A 20,086-nucleotide genomic window follows, 5' to 3' on the forward strand; every position below is an offset into this window, starting at 1 on the left:
TTCGGCAAAGTCGACTCCCTCAGATAATTCGTCTATATCGTGCGGTTTTTACTCACTACTCTGTCTTATTTTTAATTTTTTTTTTTTTTGTAGCCTATGTGTATTTGTATTTTTATATATATATATATATATATATATATATATATATATATATATATATATATACATGCATACATACAGTATATTTCTATTAGCCTATTATTGCCGAAGGAGTTGAGGTAAACATCTTCACTGTCGGCTCACTGGTAAGTATCGCTGGCAATTCTAGTGAATTCATTTTAGCGAATTGGTTCTCTTTTCAAATTGGAAAGTTCGATTCATTCGAGTGAATCGGTTCGACTGAAACGACTCTCATTTGTAGCTTTAAAAAGTCCAAATCATTCTATTGAATCGGTTTCTTTTAAACGGTTTGAGGCTATGTAGCTTTGGAAAGTTCGATTCATTCTACTGAACCAGTTCATCTTAAACAACCTTCTCTCACATACATCTTTTTAAAAAACAGTTCAGTCCCATTTGACCTGTAGGCTATCTTAGGAAAAAATGATTAATTCTGGTGAATTTGTAAATGAACATATCGTAAAAAGGTTTAGCGAGTCCCTACACAGCATTTCATATATTTTTTCAGGAAGTAGCTATAGGCTGCTCTTTTTGTGTTATTATTCTTCTAGTAATATCTTTTCATCTGCTGTCATTAGGAATGTTTATTCATTCAAAAACCCACATATAATTATGTCTAACTTGACAAGAGATTTTAGATAGATAATTATTATATAATTTGATAGAGACCCCAATTAAAAGTCCACCCTATTTCATTAAGATCCACCCACATAATTAGAGATTTCTGGCCTTGCCACTTGTCCTAAATTTGTGCTCAAAAGTGTAGTTTGGGAAAATTGACACTCTGCTCTTAAGCTTGTAAATATTTTAAAATAGAATGCTTTTACTGTAAATCATCTATTAGTTTCAGCAGTATAAGTTATAATAGGAAAATGCTATTGTTTTATAAGCTACCATTATCCTAAACAAACCGGTCTGTGATGATGCGAGACCACATAATTGGAAAAATAGATGTTATGTTGGTAAACTGCCAGCTTTCATGTTGCTAATCTGCTTATGTAACAGCCCTGCACCCAAATGTGACTAGGTACAATCTGGAAAGTCCAGCTGAGAATTACAGTGTTCTTTAGGTGATGTTCGCTGAAACAACCACACCGTGGTCTATCTTTAATGATCAGTGCATCAGTTTATTTGTCATCACAGTACAAAAATAAATAAAAATAAGCAGAAACAAAATGCAAAAAGTTACAGCAACAGATTTTCGTCTTTTTTAAAAGAACAAAAAAGTAACAGATCTGTAACCCTTCCCTCCCACCCGCCTGTCAAACTCTAGCCCGATACTATAGAGTCCTATCCTCTAATAAGCATGGCCATGCTCTGATCCTAGAAAATCAACATACACACATCACATTCTTCTATACAAATACACTCGTTCACGCTCGCACACTCATGCAATCCTTTTTTGTAACACTGTTTTCAGTTCTACAAAGAATTACGCAACAGATACAGAGAGAGTTTGACAGGAGTTTAATCTTTTACTTATCGTTTTTTAAGTGTTTTTCTTTGTTTCAAAGGACTATTCTGTGATGCAAGTGAAAAAATGGCACATTGTTGTGGGCTGGGGGCAAACAATAGCAGGCAAGCGGTGAAGAAGGGCTCACCTACTTCAGCCCCCACAACCTCAAACCCCTGCGGTCTCCTCAGACAAATCGCTCACAGAAAAGTGCAAGTCCTGTATCCAAACCTCCACTGGCACGTTCTTGAGCAAATTATTGGCTTCCTCGAACTTTAGTCACTTAAAGCAATGCAGCAGGGCAAGCAGTCACACAGAATCCATCCATCCCACGTTCATATCATGAGAAGAACAGGCTTTTGCATGAATTAACAGAGACATAATAATGTTTGCTTATATGACTGTCACAATCTTTTTTTCTTTTCTTTTTTTGACTACAAAGAAAGAGATACATAACTACTGAAAGAAAGCATGCACAATTTAGCACTGTTGAGATGTTTTAAAGCGGGCAAATAGATCATATAACACACATTTTCCCCTCGATAACCTAGATCCAGTTTGGTTGCTGTCATCAATGTGGTTGCAAATGTAAGTTTGTAATAAGGTCTGGGACTTAAAAACCATTCCTCTATGTAAATGTGATCGAAATCGCTGCTCATCTCCAGAAATAGACCACATCTCATCCAGTTTAATGCCTGGAGCTTGTTATCGTCTGTGTTGTCATGGGTTAATCACTCATGATTGCTTTTGCAGTGCTGATATGTAGAACATCCCAACAGTACTTCACAGAGAAATTGGTTTCAGGTATTTCATTTTGATTGAAACCGATCGTCTGTCACTATGATGAATTACCTTGGTGTTTCTCAGATCTGAAAATGGTCTTAAACTAAGCTCTTAGAGACGTTATCGCCTTGAATAATTCATTCGAATGCAAATGTGCATTAACTGTAATCTTCATTCCCACCAAAAGGTAGCCATCGATCTAAATGCTGGACTGTTTTTTTTTTTGTTTTTTTTTAACAACACGTTACTAAAATCTCTAAATGCAAGAGAGAAATGTGTGAAAATAATTAATAAATAGCAATAAATTACGATTCCGATAGATACTTATTAATGACAATCCTACCATTCCAAAGTTTGCCGGCCTTTGGTATGTTTTTAGACCTACATGATTTTCATCAAAGGTATGGCACTGTTTTTGATACATTTACAGGCTTTTCTGTACAGAGCCCCCTGTTGAAAGTAGTCTGAGTACAAAACAAAATGACAAAACAATGGCTCATTGAAGCAGGCATAGCAAGATAAACTATTTTAACTTTTTTTTTTTTTTTTTCTTCTTTCATATTTCATTCCCTAAACACATATGCAGTCGGCTTAAAAAAACTCAAAGTACATCATCCGGCTTGAGTGTGCATTCAGATGAATACAGTTGTTTTAAAAAACGACGTAAACCACAGGAGAGATCTGTTTAACTCTGTATCATGGATGAAAATAAAGTAGGTCTTTCTTACAAATGTGCTGACAACCTCTCCTTTCACCATCTATATCAACAGCCACTGTGCAATGCTGGCCTCAAAGTCATTTCCCTTTATTCTTTGTGTGTGGCTTGCGAACATAAACACGCTCAACCTGACGCTCAGACGCCCCTCTTCCCTTTTTGCAATTGGCTATAACAGAATTTGCAACAGCAAGGTGTTTAGCATTCAGCGAGTGTCCGGTTTCATGGACACAGAACAAGTGTCTGTTGATTATGAATCAGTCTCCATTTCTATTGACAGCGGTGGAAAGGATCTTGGTGCAAAGTGTCCAGAAGTCAGCTTGACAACAGCTGGATTCCTGTCCACATTCAAAGTTGTGTTCTTTTTGTCTCGTTGTGTCTTTTGAAGTCTTTTCTGTCAGTGCTTTTAAATATCCACTACTTAAGAGCATTTGGTCCACTCAAGTCTGGCATTTCTTTATATTCAGGTCCAAAATTTCCATTGCTAAAGGTAATGAAAGACTCATTGCTCCTTTTGAACAACATTAGCATCACCCATTGCTTCCTATAAAATTTATGAATGTGAATAATACACTGAAAGATATCTCATTATTTATTCCATCCATGTAGGAGCTACATAAATGGATAGTTCAGCCAAAAATGAAAATGTTGTTGTTATTTACTCACCCTCTAAAAGAAGAAGATACTGTTTTCACTTTTAAAAGTAAAGGTTCTTTATTGGTAGCTATTCTTTCATGAAGAACCTTAAACAACCATGAAACCTTTCCATTCTCCAAAAACTTCTTTATAGTGGAAAAGAATTATTTAGATGTTTAAAATGTTCTTTACACACAAAAAAATGGTTCTTTAAGAACTGAAAGAACTAAAAATGGTTCTTCTATAGTATCGATGCAGAAATCCACTATTGGAACCTTTATTTTTAAGAGCCTACAATGAGAGTCAATGGGGTCCAAAACAACCCTGTTGTGTTCCAAAGGGCATACAGGTTTGGAACAACATCAGGGTGAATAGATTTATCAGAATTTTCATTTTTGGGTGAACTATCCCTTAAAAAAAATGCCAAACGAGAGTGCCACCAAAGACATCTCCAGAGCCCCCTCACCGGTCCAGGCCGATGAGCAGACGACTCCTCTCCTCCTCCTTCTGGCTCTCGTTTTTGAGGTCTGCAAAGACCTGGGTGAAATAGTGAGGATCCGAGTTGATCTGCAGCATCTTGGCGCTCATCATGTTAATGATGGACAGGCAGCGGTCCCAGAATGTCTCCTTGGAGGTCTCCACCAGGAATGGCTTGAGAGGGTATGAGATTTCATTGCCCATGTAAGAGTAAGACAGGTACAGGCAGGTCAGCAGCACGGCCTGCAGCTCGTGCTCCGTAGCCACTTCGGAGGAGACCACGTCGCGGCAGAGCATGTAGACGAAAACCACGTTGGCCGGAGTGATGAAGCCCTGGTCCTGCCAGCCCTGGAGCAGCAGAGAACGATCCACGCTACGGAGCCACAGCACTGGGTCGGTGGGAGAAAGGTGCTTGAGTCGGTAGCACCTCCGGCAGAGGAACTCTCCCAAACAGCGTAGCAACTCACTGGTGGAGGCTTGTACAATCACCCTCTTGGGTGTCCCGGGAACAACGTTGGAGTTGGATAGAGGCGCCTTCTTGACCGAGGATGCTGTGTTGTTGGAGTTTTTGGAGCCTTGGTTCGATGGACTAGACTGGTCCTGTGTAAAGGAGGAGAGATTTGCACAAGACTGTGACTTCTTGAGGTTCTCATTGTTGAGGTGAGAAACATTGTTCTGGTAGCCGGCATTAGGCTGCACCTTCTTAGACCCTTTTTTCTTGGCTGAGACAGCTACTATTCGTTTCCACGGCAGAACGTTGATGAGTGGGTGCCGCTTTAGGTTCTTGTCTTTGGCGTTCTTGCTGTTCTGAACCGCTGTGTAGTGGCCCACGGTGGCCGGGCCATCCTCAAACAGGGCGGCCTTCCGGTAGCTGGGTGAAAGCGATAGCACGGTTCCCATGATGCTGGGAGCGGGTTATCAGAATCTCAAGGTTAGGGGTCAGCTAAAGAAGGTGCCAAACTGGAGCCCCACTGCTTCCTGAGAGTAGTTCAATGTGTGTTAGACATCCAAATTTAGGTTGGTGCTCTATTTAAAGAAAAATGATAACGGGATAGATGAGAGCTGTGTCACTGCAAAGCCTGTAAAACAAAAAAAGGCATATATAAATAAATTTTTTATTTATTATTATTATTATTATTTTTATCAAATTGGTGCTTTCCTGGCACATTTTAATATATACATTGTAATACAGTCCTTTTAATATAGCAATGATTTTAGCATCACATTAGCATGACTTTTTTTTATACTGCAGAATGCATGGTGTATGCAGTATAACTGTGCAAAATATAGTCTCTTCAGAATAAAAGATGCATTATAATACTAGTAAATTTTACCTCTATGACATTGATCTGTTTGTTTCTTGTCTTTGTTATGTTACATTTTAGTCAATTTATCAGTTTTTTCATCAACACAAATAAAGGGTTATTATACCTGTAGTAGTGCCCTAACAACATAATACTGCATGCTTGCCTGGCAATTAGGCCTTTTGTTTTCATTAAAATAATCTTAAATTATTAATGCTAGATGATTTGACAATGGATTTTCTCAAGTGTAAAATAATTATCTTAGGTCAAAAATGGCCATTTTGTTGATATATATGTAATATGTTCTACACATGTGAAATTAAAATTTATTTTTATATTTCTTGGTGGTTTTAATTTTGAGGATAGCACTGTTTTTTTTTTTTTTTTTTTTTATGTCGAAAACAGGTTTTATAAAGGTATTGCGTCGTAGATTGAAGTAAGAGGCATGCATTCTTTATTCCTTGACACGCACTCACAATAATAATCAAACCATTCTTTTTAAACTGCACGTTTTTCTACAATATAGATCACTGATTTGTTGGGTAGATCTACCACTCTTACAATAACATAATTTACACACCACGTTTATAAAAACAATTACACAGCAAACTCAAACCCGCCAATGGACATAAATAAAGACATCGCCATGATTGCAGATTCCACTGTTTACTGCCCTCTTGTAAATACTGACGCCACTGTATCACCGTAAATTTGCATTTAATAGTACATTTAATATTCTCATTCCTCATTCTCATTCAATGCACGTTTGTAGATGATTTAACAAAACACAAAACAAACAAAAAAACCATCTGTTTTGCTACTATAATGTATTTGTACGTTGCTCAAATATATCGGCCACTGTCCAAGGTTCTGAAAATGTGTGATCCTCCCTGCGATGTTTACATGAGCACGAGAGATTACTGACACTGGTTTTCATCATCACGTCAACAAAATTAGAATATAGAAAGACAAATAAATCAACAAAATAAATGTTAACCAAGCCAGCTTGCAATTCCCATATGAATACTGTGATATATTTAAAATACGACCAACAATCAAGCAAATATAACCTCTATGAATACAAAAGCTTCGATGAAAAACAGCTCACTTACAGGAATCTGCTCTCCTCCACGATGCTTTGGCAAAACAAGAGCCGCAGTAATGGCTGTCTGGGTTTATCCTTGATAAACTGCGCATCAAGGAGATGCAAAATCAGCCACCCCAAGAAAAAGATTGAATATTAAGATTGCCAGGAAGCCTAAATTCCAATGGAATGGTAGGCTTTTAATCAAACAAAACAATCTTCACGTCTTGTCGGGGGTCTCTGTAGGCGCTCCAGTGGTCTGGGGATGCTGGATGTCTCCTTTGGTTGGTGATGCTGAGAACTGTGAAGCTGTGCTATTGGTCCACACCAGCAGATACGGGATTTAGGTTGATGTTGTGCTGTCAGAGCCGCGCTCGCGCACTGCGTACTGCTGTCAGAAAACCGGTGCTCGAGCGCCTCCCCGTGCTGTGTCCTTCATTTGGGATGTTGCTCCACTGCCTCGCCTTCGCGCACTTGGCAATCACAACAAACTTTTAGCCTTGGAGGTCATTTAGGTTAGTTAAAGTTTAAAAATAGGCTAATTAAAAATGAACAGAATAAAGAGACAGCTAATATGTATTTATAATTATAGCTTAGCTATAGGGCCTACATTTGTCTAAAATATTTTATATCATCCTCCAGGTAAATAAACATGATGTAATGTAACATTTATGTAAATATAATCTATATACTTATTTACATAACTATTTAACTACTATTTAAGCATAACGGTCTCCTTCTCATACATTGTCACTAAGGACTGAGACTTGAAATATCATATGCCCAGGTTTGTTGATAGTATGGGCAGATTATTTGGATTTTATCACTATTTTTATATTTTTGTTTCACCATGTAGAAAAGTCACCGTAGGAATAGCACGTTTTATAAAAAACGTGTTTAAAGAACTTAAAAAACGGCGTTCTTTAGGTTTTACGAAATTGATAGGCATACCCATTTAACATTCCCATTTATGAAAATGTTAGTTTTGAATGTTCTCTGAACGTTCAAAGCGTCTTTTTATTGTTTTACAAAAATATTGTGCAATGTTACTTATCGAAACCACAGAGGAACATCCAATTATTTCAAAAGTGTTTCAGATGTCTTTATACATGTATACAAAAAGACCAGGTAACTTTGAATGAACGTTACTGGAAGAATGTTTGTTCATAACTTTGATAAAACTTTGCCAGAACATTAGCCAAATTACTTGTAAACGTTCCTTGTTAGCGGGGTATGTGTTCATTCAGCAGAAGCAGTGAATTTCACCCGTAAACAACAAAAGGCAGGATGGTCAGTGGCATAGAAGGAAAACCATACACTACAAGGCTACCTTATTTATAGCAGCTTTTACAGGAGTTTTCAGCATCGGGGTCTCTGTCACCACCTACTGACCATTAAAATAAATAAATAATAACAATTAAAAATAATAAAAAAAATAAAACAGTGGAAATTCTCTGAGCAGCATGGTAGCCTACGAAATTAAGTAATAGTCTTAATAATAGTAATAATATGGAATAGTAATGCAATATTTGAGATATACATGTTTTAGCTACTCAATCATGCTCTAGAAAAGTAAAAGCGAAAATACTACAAAACCCAAACTGCCCCCGCACTCAAGCACGTACGTATTAACGTACTTCCGGTTGGGCTCGCAAGTGCTTGTGGGTAGTGAGATTTTTGAATAGGGAAGATGGCAGCCGCGGCAGTGGTGGAGTTTCAGAGAGCTCAGTCTCTCATCAGCACAGACAGAAACGCTTCTATTGACATTTTACATTCAATAGGTAAAACTGTTTTTAGATCCTTTGGCAAAACTTTACTTTTCACGCTGCATGGCTACTTTAATGCTTCATTGTTAGGAAGGCTGGGGAGCCATGAGCCGGTGCTGCGGTGCTGACTCACTGTACTGTGTGCGTGCGCGCGTCTCAAAACCCAGTGAGCTGCCTCCATGGGCAGCATATTTGGTCCTTATTGCCGCGTTCGGAAGTTCGAATCGAGCATAGAACAAAGACAGCTTTTTTGGTTTCTTGTGCGTGTTTGAACATTTGAATGGATCGTTCGAACGCGCCTCCGATTCGCTAAAAACTGTCTTAACTAGGCAGCTCACTACGTTTTGAGACACAACCAGTGAGTATGGACAGTTAGCCTGCTATATTAGCCACCCTTCCAGGCCAAGGCGCATTTTATCACATATAGTTTGGAATTAGTTTAATTTTGGATTAATTATAGTTCCACCGATTTTGTATTAATTATAGCTCAACTTTATTTTGAGATTAGCGTATTTTGACGATCTTAACCTGATTTTACGTGTTTCACGCCAGCCTTAAAGCAAGCTTTGACATTTGTTTTTGCTGTCGTGACATTGGCTGAGATTTGTTTATTTCTCTATTTGGCTGCTGAAATCATAATTATTTTTTATTAAATAAATGGGCTTGCTAATTAGGACATAATGCGCAGTTTAATAACTTTAGTTTGGTAGCGTTAAAGCGGTTGTTTTTTGACTAATTAAAACTTGTGCCGATTATTTGCCATCTTATATTTGTATTTGTCGTCTCCTGTTACGTTTCTTTCATGTCAGCCTGATTCTTGTTTTCGTCTTTTTATGATATCTTTACATAATGACAAGTTGGTTTCAAATTAGATTAAATGAGTTAATTAGGTATAGGAACTTGTTTATTATTACGCAAGTTATTCTTAAAGGTGGAGTTTATATATATATATTTTTTTTTAGACTTTAAAGTATTCAACCCAGATAAATGCACAGAGACGGCTATAAGCAGGCAATTTGTAGGTTGATTTTCCCGAAAAACACTTGACGTTGTCAAAACATTACTTTTATTTTGAGCACCCTGACAAGCCCAACACGGCAACAATGGCTCAGCCAATGGCAGATGTTTGGGGGCGGGATTATGTGTTGTTCCACCAATAGCTGATTGGGGGGAATATTCAGGGAAAGCTGTTGAAAGTGATTAGAAGGGTCAGCAGAAATTACTCACTTTATATAAAGGTACATTCACTAATTAGCTTTTTTTCTCTCTCTCTCTCAATTAAACAACTATTTTGATAAATATAATTAAAATCGTTTACACTCACATGAGATAAAGACACAAATGGTGGCTTGCTTGTTTCTTGGATGTGCTACTTACAACTGTGTTTTAAATTTACATCAGTTATACAAATAGTCATTATTTAACACACTTGATGTATTTTGTTCTGTCACTCTAAAAAGGCTATATCTTAGTTACTACTATTCTTTGTATTCTCACTTTGTCTGGATTTTTCAGTGAGACGAGATGTCCAGGAAGATGATGAAGAGGCGGTTCGTGTCAAGGAGCAGAGCATCCTGGAGTTGGGCACTCTCCTGGCTAAGACGGGACAAGCTGCAGGTTGGCATCAACATTCTGGGGGGATGCTGTACCTGTGATAGAAATGTTTTACTTTGTTGTGACACATCATTATTGTTGCATGTTATTTTAGAGCTTGGTGGCCTGCTGAAATTTGTAAGGCCTTTCCTGATCTCCATAAGCAAGGCAAAGGCAGCACGGTTGGTGCGCTCGCTCCTGGATCTGTTTCTGGATATGGAGGCTGCCACGGGCCAGGAGGTTGAGCTGTGCCTGGAATGCATCGAATGGGCTAAAGCTGAGAAAAGAACCTTCCTCAGACAAGCCCTAGAGGTAAACAAAATTTGCATAAACAGCTTTGGACTGTCATGTCAATCAGCCAATAATTAATCATAGACCACTAATTAATATAAAACAGGTAGTTCCAACTCTAAGATCTGGGTGGATGCCATTATGCTGAACTGAACTGACATCAAGTGACTTGTATATTACTATGCCAAATTAATACTAAACCTTAAAATTGTGAACTTATAAATGCAATAAGCTATTCCATGTGTTACATTGTTTTTGCCACAGCTTTTCATTGTGTAATAATAAATCAAAGTAAATCTGTAATTTGTTCATTTGTGACTTGCTACTTTTATTATGCCGTTTCAATAACAGTCATAGTTTTTTATATTCTTAATTTAATGAATGCATAAAAATTACTAGTAGTAGACAGCAATATAATTAATCATTATTACTTCTTTTTTTTTAAGTTCCCTCTCTTACGTCTTACCAAGGCTGCGTTTTCTGATAGAAAAATACAGTAAATTTTGTGAAATACTATTTCAGCTTTTTATATATATATATATATATATATCTCACAGAAGTGAGTACACCCCTCACATTTTTGTAAATATTTTATTATATCTTTTCATTTGACAACACTGAAGAAATTACAGTTTGCTACAATGTAAAGTAGTGAGTGTACAGCTTGTATAACAGTGTAAATTTGCTGTCCCCTCAAAATAACTCAACACACAGCCATTAATGTCTAAACCGCTGGCCACAAAAGTGAGTACACCCCTAAGTGAAAATGCCCAAATTGGGCCCAATTAGCCATTTTCTCTCCCCGGTGTCATGTGACTCGTTAGTGTTACAAGGTCTCAGGTGTGAATGGGGATCAGGTGTGTTAAATTTGGTGTTATCGCTCTCACTCTCTCATACTGGTCACCGGAAGTTCAACATGGCACCTCATGGCAAAGAACTCTCTGAGGATCTGAAAAAAAAGAATTGTTGCTCTACATAAAGATGGCGTGGGCTATAAGAAGATTGCCCAGACCCTGAAACTGAACTGCAGCATGGTGGGCAAGACCATACAGCTGTTTAACAGGACAGGTTCCACTCAGAACAGGCCTCGCCATGGTCGACCAAAGAAGTTGAATGCACGGCAACCAGGTGAGGAGTACGAAGACAAGTGTGTCTTGCCTACCGTCAAGCATGGTGGTGGTAGTGTCATGGTCTGGGGCTGCATGAGTTCTGCCGGCACTGGGGAGCTACAGTTCATTGAGGGAACCATGAATGCCAACACGTACTGTGACATACTGAAGCAGAGCATGATCCCCTCCCTTCAGAGACTGGGCTGCAGGGTAGTATTCCAACATGATAACGACCCCAAACACACCTCCAAGACGACCACTGCCTTGCTAAAGAAGTTGAGGGTAAAGGTGATGGATTGGCCAAGCATGTCTCCAGACCTAAACCCTATTGAGCATCTGTGGGGCATCCTCAAAAGGAAGGTGGAGGAGCGCAAGGTCTCTAACATCCACCAGCTCCGTAATGTCATCATGGAGGAGTGGAAGAGGACTCCAGTGGCAACCTGTGAAGCTCTGGTGAACTCCATGCCCAAGAGGGTTAAGGCAGTGCTGGAAAATAATGGTGGCCACACAACATATTGACACTTTGGGCCCAATTTGGATATTTTCACTTAGGGGTGTACTCACTTTTGTGGCCAGCGGTTTAGACATTAATGGCTGTGTGCTGAGTTATTTTGAGGGGACAGTAAATTTACACTGTTATACAAGCTGTACACTCACTACTTTACATTGTAGCAAAGTGTCATTTCTTCAGTGTTGTCACATGAAAAGATATAAAAAAATATTTACAAAAATGTGAGGGGTGTACTCACTTCTATGAGATACTGTATATAGTAATAAATGTCTATTGCTGTGATGGAAGTCTTCAGTGTCACATCATCCTTCACAAATCGTTCTAATATACTGATTTGTTGCTCAAAAACATTTCTTATTATCAATGTTGAAAACATTGAAAATTGTTGTGGAAACATTACTTTTTTTTCCCCAGGATTCTTCGATTAATAGAAAGTTTAAAAGAACATTTATTTGAAATTGAACAATAATATTGCTATCATGACAAAATATTCTTAACTAAATTATTGAATTAAATTAGCTAGCAGTAGACAACAATATAGTTTATTATTCCTTCTCTTTTTTTTTTTTCATCAGGCTCGACTCATTTCACTCTACTTTGACACAAAGAGATATCAGGAAGCCCTTCAGCTGGGTAAGAATAATGTAGAAAAATAAATGTTCATATAGTGGGATTCAAACATTTGAGCCAATTAATGAAATTATGAAATTTGTTCATTCAGTCAATATATATTTTTTACTTTTTTGCACAAATTATGTTTTGCAATAAACTGACACTAGTGTACTCGTTTGGATCCCATTGTATTTCTTTTTTTTTTTACACTCTAGTACTTTTGATGTGCTTGAAACTTTTAGATTGTAATCTGTTCTTTCTCTTTAGGTTCCCAGCTGCTACAGGAGCTGAAGAAGATGGATGATAAAGCTCTGCTGGTGGAGGTTCAGCTGCTGGAGAGTAAAACCTACCATGCTCTCAGCAACCTTCCCAAAGCCAGGGCTGCCCTCACCTCAGCCAGGACCACCGCCAATGCCATTTACTGTCCCCCAAAGCTCCAGGCAGCTCTTGATATGCAGTCAGGCAAGTTTCACTTCTCAGTTTAATGATCTGCAAGTGCATTTGAGATCGGAAGTGTGTTTCTTATTGGTATGTGACTGTTTCGCTCTTTCACTCCAGGCATCATACATGCAGCTGGGGAGAAAGATTGGAAAACTGCCTACTCTTACTTCTTTGAGGCTTTTGAGGGCTACGACTCCATCGACAGCCCCAGGGCAGTCACTTCACTGAAATACATGCTCCTCTGCAAGATCATGCTCAGCTTGTAAGTGAGATAACCGCTTGCAGTTTATCCCTGTTTGTGTGTGGGAGGCCACAGGATAATACAACAGTCATTGTGTTGGTTATGCCAAGCTCTGTTATGTAACAACGCCTTACTAAGTAATACTTAGGCTCTCATATCTTCAGTACAATGCAGCTCCATAACTCATCGCCTACGCTTAATGACTTCTAGCTTAAGTCCAAAAAAAAGTGTAGCATGTATTAAAATCACAGATTATACACTACTGTTTAAAAGTTTGGGGTTAGTAAGATCTTTAAAAAATGTTGAAAGAAGTCTCTTATACTTATTAAAGCTGTTTATTTGACTAAAGATAAAGTAAAGACAGTAATATTGTGAAATATTATTTCAATTTAATATAATTGTTCTTTGTGAATATATTTTAAATTATAATTTTTTCCTGTGATGGCAAAGCTGAATTTTCAGCAGCCATTGCTCCATTGTAATATGCTGATTTGGTGCTTGGAAAAATTTATTATTATCAGTGTTGAAAACAGTTGCTGCTTAATATTTTTTGTGAAACAGAAATACGTTTTTTTCAGCATTGACCGATGAATATAAAGTTCAAAAGAACATTTGAAAATATAAATAATTTGTAACGTTATAAATGTCTTTACTGTCACTTTTGATTAATATAAAAGTATTAATTTCTTTTCTTCCAGGCCAGAGGAGGTACAGGCCTTGATCAGTGGCAAACTGGCTCTGCGATATGCAGGGCGACAGGTGAGCTCATTAAAATTCCAGTGTCTTTTTATAGATGATATTACCACTTACAAAGAAATGCTCTGCAGCAGCACTTCACGGTTGTTCGCATGCCATGCTTTTATGTTTGCTTTTAACAACCTGCTACACATTTGACTTTTTTTTTTTTTTTTTTCTCGGAGCAAGTGCTCATTTGTAGTTGTGCCCTGTAATTTTTTCTCCATCAGACCGATGCACTGAGATGTATAGCACAAGCCAGCAAGAACAGGTCATTAGCAGATTTTGAAAAGGTGAGATTTTGACTGTCTGTATATATTTTTCGTTCAAGTCTTTGATGTCATGCTCAGCTTTCTGCTTGCTCTTTCACACGTGAAGGCCCTGACAGAGTACACTAAAGAGCTGAGGGACGACCCCATCATCAACACACATTTGGCCAAGCTTTATGACAATTTGCTGGAACAGAATCTCATTCGTGTCATCGAGCCCTTTTCCAGAGTACAGGTAGTGTGTGCATAGATGATTTCATCCTAAAGTGTATCATTTATTTATTTATTTTTGAATGTTATGTTTTTGAAGACTTGTGTATGTACAAAGAACCAAAGCCTGCAACTTTATGCCCTTTTCCCCCTTTTTTTCTCTATTTTTCAAGATAACACACATATCAGGCCTCGTCAAACTTTCAAAGGTACAAACTGTTTTCTTCTCTTTGTAAGCTTTGATCCAGTGGTCATACATCACTGTATCCAGGTCCAAATGCTCCTTCAGCTGTAAAAAGCAAACAAATAGCTCTGTTATACACTAATGGTACGCTCTAGTACTATCAAAATAAATCATGTTTTTAAAAGCTTAGCTTGAAGGTGTGATATAACTGAACTGTGCTCGTAAACGGCTGTTCGGGTAGTGTTTTCTCATTTGAAACAGAGTAGAGGCTTAGACATGGAAACAGTATTATTGGGTGGTCAATATGTTATGACAAGTGGATGGTTTATAGCTTTAATGTTTTAAAAACTGTTAGTAGCTTTAATCATAATGACACAGGATCGCAGCCTTCAATGCCACCACAAAATAACAACAAATTGATAAGTTATGAAATGAACAATGACTATATTACCATGTATACATGAACACTAAAATATACATCTTTCTGTTATTTTTTTTTTTTTGTTTCGCACAGGATGATGTTGAGAGGAAACTGTCACAAATGATCCTGGACAAAAAGTTTCATGGTTTGTCTTTTATTTTTTATTATAAAATGTTATTTAAAATATTGAAAAAAACCCAACATACACACACATACAGTGGGTACGGAAAGTATTCAGACCCCCTTAAATTTTTCACTCTTTGTTATATTGCAGCCATTTGCTAAAATCATTTGTTCATTTTTTTTCCTCAATGTACACACAGCACCCCATATTGACAGAAAAACACAGAATTGTTGACATTTTTGCAGATTTATTAAAAAAGAAAAACTGTAATATCACATGGTCCTAAGTATTCAGACCCTTTGCTCAGTATTTAGTAGAAGCACCCTTTTGGTCTAATACAGCCATGAGTCTTTTTGGGAAAGACGCAACAAGTTTTTCACACCTGGATTTGGGGATCCTCTGCCATTCCTCCTTGCAGATCCTCTCCAGTTCTGTCAGGTTGGATGGTAGCGTTGGTGGACAGCCATTTTAGGTCTCTCCAGAGATGCTCAATTGGGTTTAAGTCAGGGCTCTGGCTGGGCCATTCAAGAACAGTCAGAGTTTTTGTGAAGCCACTCCTTCGTTATTTTAGCTGTGTGCTTAGGGTCATTGTCTTGTTGGAAGGTAAACCTTCGGCCCAGTCTGAGGTCCTGAGCACTCTGGAGAAGGTTTTCGTCCAGGATATCCCTGTACTTGGCCGCATTCATCTTTCCCTCGATTGCAACCAGTCGTCCTGTCCCTGCAGCTGAAAAACACCCCCACAGCATGATGCTGCCACCACCATGCTTCACTGTTGGGACTGTATTGGACAGGTGATGAGCAGAGCCTGGTTTTCTCCACACATACCGCTTAGAATTAAGGCCAAAAAGTTCTGTCTTGGTCTCATCAGACCAGAGAATCTTATTTCTCACCATCTTGGAGTCCTCCATGCGGGCTTTCATGTGTCTGCCATAAAGCCCCGACTGGTGGAGGGCTGCAGTGATGGTTGACTTTCTACAACTTTCTCCCGACTGCATCTCTGGAGCTCAGCCACAGTGATCTTTGGGTTCTTCTTTACCTCTCTCACCAAGGCTCTTCTCCCCCGATAGCTCAGTTTGGCCGGACGGCCAGCTCTAGGAAGGGTTCTGGTCGTCCCAAACGTCTTCCATTTAAGGATTATAGAGGCCACTGTGCTCTTAGGAACCTTAAGTGCAGCAGAAATATTTTTGTAACCTTGGCCAGATCTGTGCCTTGCCACAATTCTGTCTCTGAGCTCTTCAGGCAGTTCCTTTGACCTCATGATTCTCATTTGCTCTGACATGCACTGTGAGCTGTAAGGTCTTATATAGACGGGTGTGTGGCTTTCCTAATCAAGTCCAGTCAGTATAATCAAACACAGCTGGACTCAAATGAAAGGCACCTGAGTTAAATATATGAGTGTCACAGCAAAGGGTCTGAATACTTAGGACCATGTGATATTTCAGTTTTTCTTTTTTAATAAATCTGCAAAATGTCAACAATTCTGTGTTTTTCTGTCAATATGGGGTGCTGTGTGTACATTTTAATGAGAAAAAAAAGAACTTTTATCAAATGGCTGCAATATAACAAAGAGTGAAAAATTTAAGGGGGTCTGAATACTTTCCGTACCCACTGTGTGTATGTGTGTATATATATTAATGGGTATATTAAACTGGAATTAATGTGCTTTTTCACATACTACATGATATTGCAGCACCTCTATTCCTATTCTGAAATGTTCTAATTGAGTTCCGGTTTGTACAAAGCTTCTCCATGCCGAAAAGCCCAGAGTGTCCTGATTGGACAGCTGACCCAGTGCATTGTGATTGGCATATCAAGCGTGCATGGCGCCCCTTACCACAGTCAGCTTCTAAAGTAGTTGCAAACACAAGCCGTTATTTATTTTTTTTTAAAGATTTATTTATGGGCTTTTTTATGCCTTTATTTGGACAGGACAGTGTAGAGTAGACTGGAAAGCATTGGGTGAAGAGAGAGGGGAGCGGGATCGGCAAAGGACCACGAGCTGGGATTCGAACTCGGGTCGCCGTGAGTGCAGTTGTGCTGTATGTCGGCGCACTAACCGTGAGGCTATTAGCGTTTACAAACACAAACCGTTATTAGTGGCATTGGTTTTACAATATAATTTTGAGCCCATGTCAAATTTTGAAAATGTAGATTGACTTGAGCAAAACGTTTCATAGTAGTAAGTTTTTATTTTGTAAAGCCTTGCCCTCTTTCTTTGCATATGCTTTTGAGTGGGCATTATGCTAATTTTTCAAATTGCGATGTAGACGTTTGCGCAAGTAATACGTTTAAGTGGTGTTCTCTGTTAGATAGAATAAATTTAGTGGGAGACCATGAGCTTTGTAACCTTACAGACCTTGTACATGCCCTAATAGTCACATTACACACTAAAGGAAAAGGAAAATATTAAAATGCATCAAATGGCCTCTTTAAGAGTCTATAAACAAATAATAACAGTTATTTATGACTGAAGTCCCCTAAGAATTTCATGCTTCACTGCAGTATGTATCTAAATCTAATGAAAGTGGCAAAATCCACCAAAATATCTTGAATTCATTTGCTTGATGGAGTTCTACTGTTGCAGGCATTCTTGACCAAGGTGAAGGAGTGCTCATCATATTCGAAGAGCCCCCTGTGGACAAGACTTATGAGGCAGCTCTAGAAACCATACAGAACATGAGCAAAGTTGTGGATTCACTGTACAACAAGGCTAAGAAGTTAACATAGGTGAGGAACTTTAAAAAATAAAATGCACACACAAATATTTTGCTCTCTAAACATCCTTTTTTTTTTTTTATGAAATATGGTTAAATGTTTATATGTAATTAATTTATCTGTTTGGTTTTCTAAGTGTATCTTCATGTCTCTTTCCCGCAGAATAAACGTCAGAGGCGGCTGCTGCTGTGTGAAATGGTTGTATGCGTGTGAGTTTGCCCGTGTGTATGTGTGTATGGCCAACATGTGGAACTTTTTTCTCACAGCAAAAAGGGACAACATTGAGCAAGATTTACTTGTTCCCCAGTTGAGAGTTTTTAATGTTTCTTTTCTTTCAAATGGACAATTTCATCTTTCTGATCCTCTGAACTTTTTTTTTTTTCTTCTTTTCTGTATCTCTCAACGGCCAACACAGGCCATCAGGGAATGTTGTACAACTAAAATAAAATCCTAAAATGTCATATAGAACTGTATAGCTCTTCTACATTTAAAGTTTTTTAATTACAGCAACTTTGTGATACAGACTCTTGGGTTTTCGGTTATCTGCGGTTCATCGGTTGTTTGCAGTAGTGCATAACTTTTTCCTTTTTTCCTCAATTTATGGATGCACATTCTAAATGATTGTTGTAGATGAGAGATTCAAAGGAACTTGGCTGTAAGGAAGAGGCTCTGTAATAAGCACAGTTGCCAATCATATTACCACACACACTAGAAAATGATTTTCTAAGTTCGTACGATCGAGTATTGTTTGCCGTTTTCTTTTGCAGTATACCGTCTTTACAGTTTTGTATTTACAGTGTACTGTTTGCCAAGTAGGGTGGTTATATTAAACAGCCCAATCCTGCAAAGCTTTTAGCCCTCTTTGATTAAAATAACCCTTTCCCCAACACACATTTATGTCTGCACTGAAGTTTATTCATTTTTGTTCATTCTTTTGTTTGTTGTTTTTTTTCTGATCATTTCAGATCAGTATCCCAATGCAAACTCCATTTCTAGTTTACCAGCAGTAGACCATCGTATAAGTTAAATACCCTCAATATTGTTTTAAAAATCAATGTTTTGTAAAAAAAAATTTTTTTTTTTTACTCATTTTCCTGTAAATGTATACGTTCACACATCCTTTACAAAAATAATTTATGTTTTCATTTATTCTGTTTAGTGTGCAATTATAAATATTTAGCAACAAAAAAATAATTTCTTGTGGGAGAACGATGTTTTTAAATGACTTTTTGAGGTCCAGTATTGATTTGAGAGCTTCCTGCATGTGATTGTGATTGATTTGTAGTGGTGATCTAGCATTGATCATTGACAATGAGAATTTAGTGAGACATTAAACATTTTGGAAAGTAATGTATTTTTATTTTTTATTTTATTTTTTATTTTTTGTGCGTAACATTCAAAAGTGGTCCACTAAAGTCCTCTGTCCGAAGTTAAAATTCTCAATTATGGAAATCTTGGTATAAACAGATTTCAGTTCAAGGAAAAATGACTTGTTTTATTTTTGTATGAGTTGGCCTGTTCACTAATTAAAATGTTTTGATTACATTTTTGGTTTTAAGGGAAATTGTCCTTATCCCTTGTTTGTACATGAATATAATCAGACAATTTCCTTAGTGTGGAAGCAAGTTTGTTCTATGTGTGTTATCTTGTTGGGCATTTTCACAACAAATACATTAGGATTGAGTGCTAAATCACAAGGAAATAATTTCATGAGAACCCAACCCAATATATTGTTTGCTGTGGTTAAAATATTAGATTAGAGTAGAAAAACAGTAACCTCAGGTTACTATAGCTCAGATTAATATATTACATATGTAAAAGCGTAAAACTGAACATTAAGAGATTTAACTTCCACTCTTCAAAGGGTTTAAGTATTTTTTATCGTTTTTTTTATAGAGAGATTTAATGACAGCAGAGGTCAGAAAGAAGTGATGTGATTAAACATAATCGCAATAAATGAATAAAACATCTTCCACTCCATACTAGTTTATTTTAATGAGCTTCTATATTAATTTCATAATTTGAACCGACTGACTGGGTTTAGTACCCTCAGCAGCTTGAGACAGATAGAACAATCCAATTTATGTATGTATAAATGTGAATGTTAAACCTTTATTTCGAAATAAGCCTTCAGGTACATGAAACCCACATAAACTCCTGAATATTTATTTAAATCTTCGAATATAGATTCAGTAATTCTAATAAATTATATGAATAACCGTTACACTTTACATCCAGTAGCATCCAGAAATAACATTGTTCGCTGACTTTTATTTTGACACACTAAATGTCCAG

General features: G+C 37.6%; 2 protein-coding genes across 2 annotated transcripts; one reads left to right on the plus strand and one right to left on the minus strand.

The window, feature by feature from the left end:
- Window positions 1-1,239: 1,239 nt before the first annotated feature.
- cdk5r1b (cyclin dependent kinase 5, regulatory subunit 1b (p35)) lies at window positions 1,240-7,015 on the minus strand. The gene is made up of 2 exons (XM_058793856.1): window positions 6,598-7,015; window positions 1,240-5,260 (listed from the first exon to the last, which is right to left on the minus strand). The coding sequence occupies exon 2, from the start codon at window positions 5,079-5,081 to the stop codon at window positions 4,167-4,169; it is 915 nt and encodes a 304-aa protein (XP_058649839.1). The 5' UTR covers window positions 5,082-5,260; window positions 6,598-7,015; the 3' UTR covers window positions 1,240-4,166.
- A 1,192-nt stretch (window positions 7,016-8,207) lies between these two features.
- psmd11b (proteasome 26S subunit, non-ATPase 11b) lies at window positions 8,208-18,522 on the plus strand. Its single transcript, XM_058794399.1, has 13 exons — window positions 8,208-8,350; window positions 9,851-9,952; window positions 10,044-10,240; window positions 12,415-12,472; window positions 12,719-12,913; window positions 13,010-13,154; window positions 13,832-13,892; window positions 14,099-14,161; window positions 14,247-14,372; window positions 14,521-14,556; window positions 15,046-15,097; window positions 17,661-17,803; window positions 17,954-18,522. Exons 1-12 carry the CDS (start codon window positions 8,260-8,262, stop codon window positions 17,801-17,803), a joined length of 1,269 nt encoding a protein of 422 aa, XP_058650382.1. The 5' UTR covers window positions 8,208-8,259; the 3' UTR covers window positions 17,954-18,522.
- The last annotated feature ends 1,564 nt before the right edge of the window (window positions 18,523-20,086 follow it).

Source organism: Onychostoma macrolepis, chromosome 12 (assembly GCF_012432095.1).
Source record: "Onychostoma macrolepis isolate SWU-2019 chromosome 12, ASM1243209v1, whole genome shotgun sequence".
In the NCBI taxonomy this organism is placed as follows: Eukaryota; Metazoa; Chordata; class Actinopteri; order Cypriniformes; family Cyprinidae; genus Onychostoma; species Onychostoma macrolepis.